The 10,897-nt window shown below is 31.2% G+C and overlaps 1 protein-coding gene across 1 annotated transcript; it reads right to left on the bottom strand.

Annotated features, from left to right (window-relative positions):
• Positions 1–214: 214 nt before the first annotated feature.
• LOC107026036 (probable receptor-like protein kinase At2g42960) lies at positions 215–4,584 on the bottom strand. Its single transcript, XM_015226865.2, has 8 exons — positions 4,031–4,584; positions 2,910–3,622; positions 2,713–2,817; positions 2,444–2,566; positions 1,997–2,167; positions 1,758–1,887; positions 1,468–1,677; positions 215–744 (listed from the first exon to the last, which is right to left on the bottom strand). Exons 2-8 carry the CDS (start codon positions 3,560–3,562, stop codon positions 610–612), a joined length of 1,527 nt encoding a protein of 508 aa, XP_015082351.1. The 5' UTR covers positions 3,563–3,622; positions 4,031–4,584; the 3' UTR covers positions 215–609.
• Positions 4,585–10,897: the final 6,313 nt, after the last annotated feature.

Raw genomic sequence — 10,897 nt, 5'->3', positions numbered from 1 at the left:
GCTCACACGGTATGCAATAAGCACACAATTGGGCTTGACGATGACATGGCTCTTATGGGATAAATTTGTGAGGCATGTTGGACCAAAATAGACGATATATGTCATAAGCTTGGATCGTGGAGACACACTTTATGGACCATTAAGCCACCCCCTTAAATGCTAATGACACACACTTGTTTAACAAAAATATTTTACAAGAACACATGGAGGAAACTGATGTGAAAAAGTTTTCTACTCAAACCTAGAATAGAGACAAGAATGATGATCAAATTGTATTTAGAAAGGACAATAATAACACATAATCCTCAAGACATATCTGTACATAAACAATCTCTCCTACTACTCTCTTTCCTAGTATGACATAGCAATAAGTCCTCATTTCCATGCACTACCTGCCAACAGAAGCACTGAAAGAAGAGCCAATGCTTCAATTACCATTCTGTCATTCAGAGGAATCTTTTCAGAAAACCAACTTGGAAATATCCTTCATTGGGTTACTGAAAGCTTTTAAATCTCAATGGAGGGGTTGGTGTGGGTTTGAGGGGGGGTGGGGGAATATGATGCAATTATACATTCCACTTGGAGTCATGTGCATGTGTGTCAGAGTCCCTATCCAAGAATTGTATCAGATGTGCTGCTATCTGCTCTCCCCACCTTGCTTTCCACATCAGCTGAGCTGCTGCAACTTTCCTTTACTGATTCTATTTCCATGCTGGCTGTTCTACTTCTCCTGTTTCGTCGATCCTGTACAAACATCAAACAATGGTTTCATACGCGACAAGGTATTCAAAATGACAGAGTGGTCTTACTACCACGATCCACAGAGATTCAACTCTTTGTTAAAAATCTATTTCGTGAATCTTGATCAAGAACCGTTTTCTATGACTACCCCGTGGAAGAACCAAAAAACATAGAATGCTACGTCCAACCATGTAAAATGAGCTTAAAAGGGTGACACAGGCCGAGGGATTTCATATAGCAGACATCAACTTTGGTTGGAGTTAAGGTAAAGTTGTACCTGGATATTGAAGTATTCAAACATTTAGACTGCACTAAACAAAATGTTCTTATGCCTAGTGATTCGAACGAAAAAAGATAAAATTTGGACATAGTGCAGAGTGAGAGAGGTATTATGCAACCTTATTGAGGCTATGTCAGCAGTTCACATGGACCAAATACAAGAGCAGTACTATTCACCATAAAAAACAGAACTTCCACATTACCCAATATTCTTTTTCAATTAATTAAGGGATTGTACACTGCTCCTTTATGGATGGGCAGAGCTAGAAAAGCTTAAAGTGTTTCATATGAACAAATGTTTGGAATACTATATGTAACTTCAAAACATTCACAGGGGTTTGGTTCATGTTGTTTAAAAGGAAGTTAAAGTTATAGCCAAAATGAAGAAAGAGGAAAAGACGAAATCATATTGAGTGGGGAGATATGGAAGTCAGGAATGGACTGTACCTCGCGATATGGAACTTCTTCAGTTTCAAGCATTCTAACTACTTGGCTCATTCGGGGTCGTTTTTCTGAATCAGGATCAACACATCTAAGTGCAACCAGAAGTGCCCGTTTCAGAGCACGAGTACTAGGCCTAACTTCAATATCAGAATCCACAACTTCCTCAGCCCTTCGATTTCCAACCATCATTTTGAGCCATTCAACAAGATTAACCTGTCAAAAATTAATATAGGGTAGTGCAGTTAGTAAGGAAATTACACATTAATAAGCATCACATCACTAACTCTAGGTACCTCATTAGCAGGACGGCTGTAGTCCACAGGATCTCTACCAGTCACTGCTTCTAGCACTAGAACGCCAAAACTGTAAATATCGCTCTTCTCATTTAACAATCCAGTATTAGCATATTCTGGAGCCACGTATCTGGAATTCAAATGAGAAAAAATCTGAGTATTTCATAATAGAAACACCTCATCAAGTGCAAAGGTGGACAGGGTAGGAATGAAACATCTTTAGACAGAGAAGTTCGTACCCAAATGTACCCATGACTCGGGTGGTGATGTGGCTCTCTCCTGAGTCTAATAGTTTTGCCAATCCAAAATCAGAGACCTTGGCATTGAACGCGTCATCAATCAAGATATTACTAGACTTAATGTCTCGGTGGATTACTTTAGGTTCTATGGCTTCATGCAAGTAAGCAAGCCTGCAAATGGAACAAGTTCCATATTATGTATAATAAACCTAGTTGTCATTAATCTCTTTTCATACTAAAACAATAGAAAGCGCATTAAGAAAGTAGTCAGAAATGCAAAGGCTTATAGCATCATAGGAGTAAAAACCTGCCTAAATCAAGGCAATGACTTAGCTTACAATGAGTTAAAAGAGACTGTGCAGCAGAAATAGGTCATTCACAAAAATGGAATGTCAAGTGAAATAACAGAACTAAAGTTGTCAATCGGTTTTTATCAGGGAAACTTACGCTTTTGCAGTACCAAGGAGAACCTTCACACGGGCTTCCCATGTAAGTGTACCGTGATGTCTCATAGCTCCATGCAGCCACTGCTCCAAGTTTCCATTATTGACATACTCATAAACCAGCATCCTTTATAGCCAAATCAAAGCAAATTGTTAACGGAAGTATAACTAAATTGAAATCATGGTGGTTGACATTGAGAATAAAGAGTCATCACACACAAAACTTAACATACTTAAAGAACTGCCATGATTTAAAATGAAAAAAGAGAATACCTGTGAACACCTTCAATGCAATAACCAAGAAGACGCACTAGATTCTTGTGTCTAACATGACCAATTGCCTCTACTTCAACCCGAAACTCTTTCTCAGCTTGGCCACTGTGGTGCAATTTATCATTAGATCATAAATAATAGTCACTCGTGGAGATGTATGTACAGAACCTGTATAAGCACTTCAAAATCATACTCACAGATTATTTAGGAGCTTCTTTACAGCAACTTCTGTACCATTGATCAACCTTCCTTTGTAAACCACACCATATCCACCTTCGCCAAGCACATTCTCAGCAGAGAAACGATTTGTTGCAAGTTCAAGATCTCTAAGCGTGAACCAATGGCCCCACCCGAGCTGTGAGACTTCTGGCAAGCCAATCAAAGGAGAGGGCATTGCAATACCATAGGATGGTTGTTTTCTCACTGTTCCTGAACTTCCCTCTTCCCCTGACTGTGAACTAAAGCCCCTTTCATGATGATATATTGAACTACATTGGCTGATGTTATCAGCATCACTTGATTTGCTCCTACCCAAATGGACTAACATCTTCTCCGACGTTGTTTCATTTGGTTTATCGTGAATAGTTAGAAACAAGCTTTCAGGATGATCATGTACATTCGCAGCACCTACTCTATCAACCTTAATATCCTTAGAAACATGGGGTATTTGGCAATGGGAATACCCGTCCAACGTTCTTCTAGATTTTCTCCTACACGTTACCCATATCGACAACATACATAGTATCCCAACAATAAATACACCAACACATAACCCCATTACAACCCATAGTTTGAGACCCAAAAATGATGTCTTCCTAGACAAATCACTTTTCAAGTCCCCAGAAGACATTTCCAGCACAGCAGATTAAAAGAAAGCAAAATTCCAGACTCAGATTTACTCCATTGCCCCCTGTGAATTCCACAAATAATTTAAGACTTAACATTTCTACAATTGTGGCTTGCAATAGTACATCTTTTAATGAAACAAAGTAGATGGTCCTGTCTAAATTAGGAGTATTAAATTTTCAAGTACAATAAGTTAAAGTTTAGACATTGACAAATCAACTAAACTATGGGCAGCTGACATCACTATACAACTATTCCAGAATTTCCAGTAAATCAAATAGCGGTTAGATTCAGAACAGTAAGCACAAAAACTAAAACACTTACCCTTCCTGATTCAGCAAATCAAGAATCCATATGAACAAAAAAAATCACTAATTCCAACAAAAAAAACTAATTTAAATCTGTTCAAAATGGGCACAAAATTAAGAAAAGAATGACTTCACACAGAAGTTAAAAAAAAAAAAGTTGTTACCTTTACACCAGTGATCTACAGAAACCAACCTTAACCCCCTTGATCTTCTTCCTTAAGAACCCAAAGAAGCAAAGAAAGTTTCTTTTTTTGCTCAAACAGAAACCCAAAACACATAGATAAGCCAATGCAGAAGTGAAAACCAAAAGAACCCCACAAAAGCCAAGAAAGCTAACAGTTCAGAAGAAGAAGGGTGTCAGCTGAAATGGGTCAAAAAGAAACAGTGAAAAAAAAAACAGAAGCTAAAGCAACTGTTCAAAGAAAACCAGACAAAAATCCAATCTTTGTGAAGAAAAACTAGAAAAACTTTATTTTAATGGTGGGTTAAACAAAGTGGTTGGTGGGTAATGTGAATGTAGAGGCAATATGGACCTTAAAAAGCTGTAAAGGTGGAAGCTTTGTTTGCAATGGAGGAAATCTATGCTAAAGAGAGAGAGAGAGAAAGATAAAGAGGTGAGGTTCTTGATTTGGGGTGGGTGGTGTTAAGAGAGAAGGGAAAAAAAAAAGAATAGTAAAGGAAAAGCAAAAAATGAGTAGAATAGAAGAGAAATGCATTAATGGGTTGGATAGGCAACTATTTCTAGAAGAAAAATAAAAACCATATTGTATAATGTTTTTATACATTTATTATTTTTTCCAGGTCATGTAAAAAATACTTACAACTAATAGCATATATATAATATCAATTAAGTTTCAAGTAATCGTTTGATAGCTAGTAAAGAAATAACTTTTTTGTACACTAATTTCTGTATAAGTTATATAATGTTTGAAGAAGGAAGTTGACGATTCGAACTTGTCAAAAAAATAGGTCCAACGCAGCTGACTGACGTATCTACAGCAGTGTTGTAAACTCGTCCGTCAATTTCGTTGAACTTGTTCCTTCGACATGTTCTAATCGTTAAATTCCTTCTTTTTCAACGTATATAACTAATATTTTAAAAAAATATTTATATCTTAATTTATACGAAATAAAATAACTAATACTCGTATTATTATTATTATTATTGCATAATAATGTGAAAGAGAGAAAAATGAAGGGCTTTTTCTTTTGGGGAAGTGAGTCAACTCAACAGGAGGAGGAAAGTGATAAGTCTAAATCTATAACTAAGGCTTAATGTAATAATCAATGTGTATTTACTTTATTACCCTTTAGTTTGAAAAAAAAAGTTCTCTTTTTCTGTCATTATTAATGATATACATACACCTTTTCACAGTTGATGCTATCAAAAAAAGTAGAAATTATTAGGCAACAAATGAGATGATCTATAGGGTTATTTAAATTCTTCGATAAAAAATTACATAATATAAATATTGAGTATAAAATTAGAGATCGATTCAATGATTTAAGACCGAAAACGAACCTTTACACCCAAAGCATGGCTGGCAATTACTCTACTTAAGCAACCTACACAAGCTATAAAGCTACTACTACTTCAAAGACTTTTTTTCTCCTCCCAATGAGGTCACAATTAAGGGTTATTTAAGTCATCTTAATTTTTACAGCAAATACAAAATAAAAATATGACTTATGAGTTGAATTGACCAAATATTTTGTTTCTTTCGGTGTCGTTACGATTAGTAAAAGACAGTATTATTTTCAACGCGCGTTTTGATAGTTTAAAGACACGTGTAATTTTGCATATGTTGATACGAAGAGAAAAATAATGACCGAATAGATGACGTACTCGTAACTTTTAACTTCATCTCACCATTAAAATCATGACTCGAAAATTAAAAAGGAAGAAAATGTAACAGTTTTTTTTATTTTTGGTCAAGGGAATTATTAGTTCAAATATAGCTCATTCTAATTAAACATGCTATTAAGAAGGTCAAAATTAGCTCATCTTTATAATCATGAAACAAATATTGAAAGTTGCAAATACAATAATGTAAGCAAAACAGTTTGTTCTAATTTTATTATAGTTTTTTTTTTAATAGAAAATTTATCTGCCATATTACTAGATTTGTAATTTTGATGGATTTGATTTGTTTTTTCCAATAGAGAAATAATTTCTAATTATGCCACTATATTCCCTAGTCAATTTCAAAATCTTTCTAGATCTTTTTTGTTTCTTTTTAGAGTATATAATATAATATTCTATTATAATTGCAGTATTTCGTAAGAATATGAACGATTTGTCAAACTTATGTAAATTTATTATTTGATGTCATGAGCCTTTTGACCAAAACATGTATATTTAAATTATTTGTTACAACGGCTCAGAAGGGTAAATTAGTAAATTCACGTTATTAAATTACAATTAGATTAACCTCAAACAGAAATTATAAAATAAAAAGAAACACTCACCCACCCAAAATAAAGCAACCCCAAGACTGCAGAAATATTATTAATTTATCTCATTTTTACACAATTAAATAAATAAAGTAAGTGTATAAATTAGTAATTAACTACATTCAAGTAATAAAAGAAAAAAAAATACATGAAAATATTGCTCTTTAAACGAGATATAATACGGTCAAATTACCTCAATACAAGTATTGGTGAGTGATTTTATGATTTAAATTAGTAACTTGTTGACTTATATATGAAAATAATAATTTTTGTGCTTCAAGACTCCTCTCTTTAACTATATTCATAATTCAAATGACAAAAATTTATATCAAAAAAACATGTCGATGTATTTAGTGAATTACTTTGTAAACTAATATGAACAATGTAAATTACTACTTCGTAAAAGAGAGAGTTATACGATTGGTTATTCGATCAAAACTTTTTATACCTTCTAATCAAATGTGACTTTTGTTAAATATGATTATGGCACTATTAGAGGAGGAACAGAGGCTTTGATTTGAAGCATAAACTTTATTTATTAAAGTATGTTCCAGACAAATCCTTTCTAATCTATCTTTTCATACTTTAACCTTAGATTAATTAAGTGAATGTGGTATGTGTTTATACTAATTAAAGTTGCCACAGATGGGCCCCACTCCACTTTGGTTTTTTATTCTTAAACCCGACCCAAAACTTGACCCGACCCGACTCAAATGGGTGATCCTCAATCCTTAGCCGTCTAATCTATTGCATCTCACATGGGAAAGTAGGATACCCTCATAAGCTTGTTGCACAATAACAAAACCTTGCACGTGCACCACAATGTTCGTCACGTGGAATTAAGTTTAGTTGTGTATCGATATCTAGACAGTTCAACGCGTCTTTATTGTGTTGGATGAACACTCTGTCTTACAAGAAACATCTAGATACCTTAAAAATGTGTGTCACGCTAGCATTAGATATCCATCGTATGGCTTATTATTGTTATTATTATTATTAGAGAAAACTATTAACTAGATATACATCATTATCATATACACTAATTTTACTTCTATTTGTACTTTCACTCACGAACGAGTGCTCGAGCACCCATTAATCTCGTCTTAAAATATATAAGACAATTTCATGTTAAACTGTTATTTAATGAGATGACTTTCTCGTCTTAAAATATATAAGACAATTTCATATTAAACTGTTTTTTAATGAAATGAAAGTCACGTAGTATATTATGTCACCATCCCAACTCATTTTACCTCATTCTCTTCACTTCTTTTTTCACTCTATTTGTACCTTCACTCATGGGCGAATGCTTGAGCACTCATTAATCTCGTCTTGAAATATATATATATATATATATGTGTGTGTGTGTGTGTGTGTGTAAAAATTAAAAAATATTCGTATAAAATTAACATAAAGCACTTAATGACTAAATAATCTAACTCGAGTTCGAGTCTCACTTTTAGCATGCCTTTGTTATATTTTTGACTTAAACACCACCCATATTCTTAAAATCCTAAATCTGCCACTATCAACACTAATTATCATGACCACTTTAGATAACGTTCAAAGTACTTTATACAAATAATATAAGAGAGGATATTTTTTTAAAAAAATCCTTATAATAGAGGAATAAAATTGTGTATTGCTTATTTAAATGTAGTTCATTCTTTGTGTTCTAGTTTTGTGGCGTAATTAAATTTTTATTAATAAAATAATTAACAAGTAAATTTTATTAATAAAATAATTAACAAGTAATGGGCTTTCTCAGTTAGTCAGTGTCAGTTGCATCTGACTCTGTGATTTGCAATTTGTTTGGATAATAAAAAGCATAAGAGGAAAAGGCAATTCTAATGACACTCTTTATTTTTAATTAATTAAAAATCAGCAAATTGAGATTCAATTTTTGAATAATGAGAACTAATTAAATCTAACAAGTTACCAGTAATATTCTCACAAAATTCAAAATATAAAAAATAAACCAATAAAGAAGTCAGGAATCTAAGCATTTATAAATTACGAATAATTTTTGATATGGTATATACAAAGAAAATTACTTACTGATAGTTTTTGAAAAGCATTATTTTTACTTTCATTAGATAAAAATAAGATTTTCGTATATTTATTTTTTCTAGATTTGCATTATGTTAGGAGATATCATTGTTGTTAATATTAATATTGTGATATTAAACTGTTCAATAAATGATTGTGAATTTTTTTATTAATCGTATTAAATATTAATTAGAAAAGTCAAATAAATTCTGTGACAGTAAATAAAATCTTCATTTTTAGGAGAGCAGTACGGCTAGAAATATAAATAAAGAACATATATATTATTTTTATTATTTTATAAATAAAAACCATAGAAAAAATAGGACGCGTGTAACGGTTATATGTTGACAAAATGCGACACTAGAATAAAGTTTAAGCACTTTTTCCATTAATAAGATTTTAATTTAACACCACTCAATAAATCTATTTTTTTAAAAAAAAAAACCGTTGTGAACAAAAGAGTTGGTTGGAGTTTTGCTATTTGTTTTTGGTTATTCATGAATATTCTTATTGGATTACATGTAATAAAACCACAACCATAAATAACCTACTACCATTCTTTTATTTTAAAAAAACCATATAATTATTACTTTCTTGTTATTAAAGTCACATATATAACTATTTTGTTTAACATAAAAAATACAAAACTTTCGCTTTATATTACTATAAAAATGTCTAACTTCTATGGGTAAATAACGATAATAATATTCCTTTCGATGAAATAATAGTAAATACAAATACAGAGAATTGATGATTGAGATTCAACTCAATCTCATATTTCAGGATCTAATTCTTGCTCACAACACGAGGCTCGACCTCAATCTACAGTCGGGAATTAAGACTTGTTCCTAACCTGACACTCACACAAAAGCGCCCTTAACTAATAGGACTTAAATTTTGATTTCGACGCGAGACTCACCCCTCACATTGAAGTACCTAATATTCATCTTGACTCTGACCCATGAACTTGAGACTCTAGTGCTGATCCTGATCTAAGACTCGAATCCAAACATGAGGCCTGTGATTTGCCTTGACTCGAATTCGGCCTGATCCAACTAAATATATAAAAATTATTTGAGTCAAACTAGTGATTTAGTGATATATATAAAGTAGATTGAAGTTCACGATTAAATTGAGTTAAGTTGTCAATTAATTTAAATTAACAACTGATCATATTTGAATGTGTTTAAAGATCAGTGTACTTTAAAATTAAAAAAATATTAAACAATTTATAAAATTATTATTATTTGGTAATAAAATCAAGTAAAATAAAACTAATAGAATGATAAAGCCTAAAATTCAGATATATTTCACGTAATCAGGAGCGACTCAAGTGTATTAATAGCCGAAAGCAAAAATCAAATGGGGCCTTAAATTTAAATTGCTAATAACTTTTATATAAATTTATTTCTTATAGTTTTCATCTTATAATATAACCATTCTTATTTTAAATTATTTTTCATTAGATATAGTACTCCAAATATGTCAAATTTTTTCTAATAATCCTTTCGTTTATCATGAAATATTTATTTTTTCTCCAAATAGTATTCAATATTTATTAGAAAATAATAACTTATCACCTATTATTATAAAAAAAATGAAGCTTCTTAAATTTAGAGGCCTAAAACACATATTTTTTTTTAACACTATAGAGTCACGCCGTACATAATAAATTGAAACTCATGACAAACAGTAAATAGTTGTCTCGTCACATGGATTTCACCAACTTTTTCATTAATTTTGCAAAGCACGGATTCAAATTTTTCAATTTTATTGAGCTTCATACAATTTTGAGCTTTTAAAAGTTCATTGAATTTGTCTTAAATTCAAAGCAGAAAGGTCCAGCTAAATTAAATTAACATATATATATATATATTAGTCTCTTTATTTATTTTTTACTCGTTCTTTTTTTAATTAAAAATGAATTATTATTTTTACTTGTAAGTTATATATATTGTGAGGAAATATTTTTGAATTATTGTTTTAGGTACATATTATTTGTACGTTCATATTTTACAGTACAAAAAAATCTATAGGCGCTACTAGTAATTAGTATTTAGTACGTACGTACTCCTTTTTTTTCATTTTTTTTAACTTTTTCTTTATAATGATAAAAATCATTCCACTAAGCTAGTTCGAGTAGAAAGTCGCTCAAAATTATTTTATAATTTAACCGTCAATTTAACTATTAAGACTACACTTAAAAAGGAAGCAACCATTTAAATGACTTTATAATTAAATTTTGTTAAAATAATAAAGAATTATATTTAATAATATCGTTACTGTTATTGACAGATGATTTATACAAAATTATATATATGTATTTAAAATTTTTTAATCACAAAAATACTCAGAGATATGTGAGTTATTAATATGATACATTAAAATAATTTAATATTTATTTATAATTTGCTCATTTAATGGAATTGTATAAGAATTAATTGGCGAAATTATGATATATTTCAACCTTTCACAGATTATGAATTTTCATATTTGTAGAAAAAAAGTTACTAACATAAAATTTTTAA

Source organism: Solanum pennellii, chromosome 7, assembly GCF_001406875.1.
Source record: "Solanum pennellii chromosome 7, SPENNV200".
Taxonomy (NCBI): Eukaryota; Viridiplantae; Streptophyta; class Magnoliopsida; order Solanales; family Solanaceae; genus Solanum; species Solanum pennellii.
Note: the sequence above shows the minus strand (reverse complement) of the source record. Positions and strands in the feature narration are given on the sequence as shown.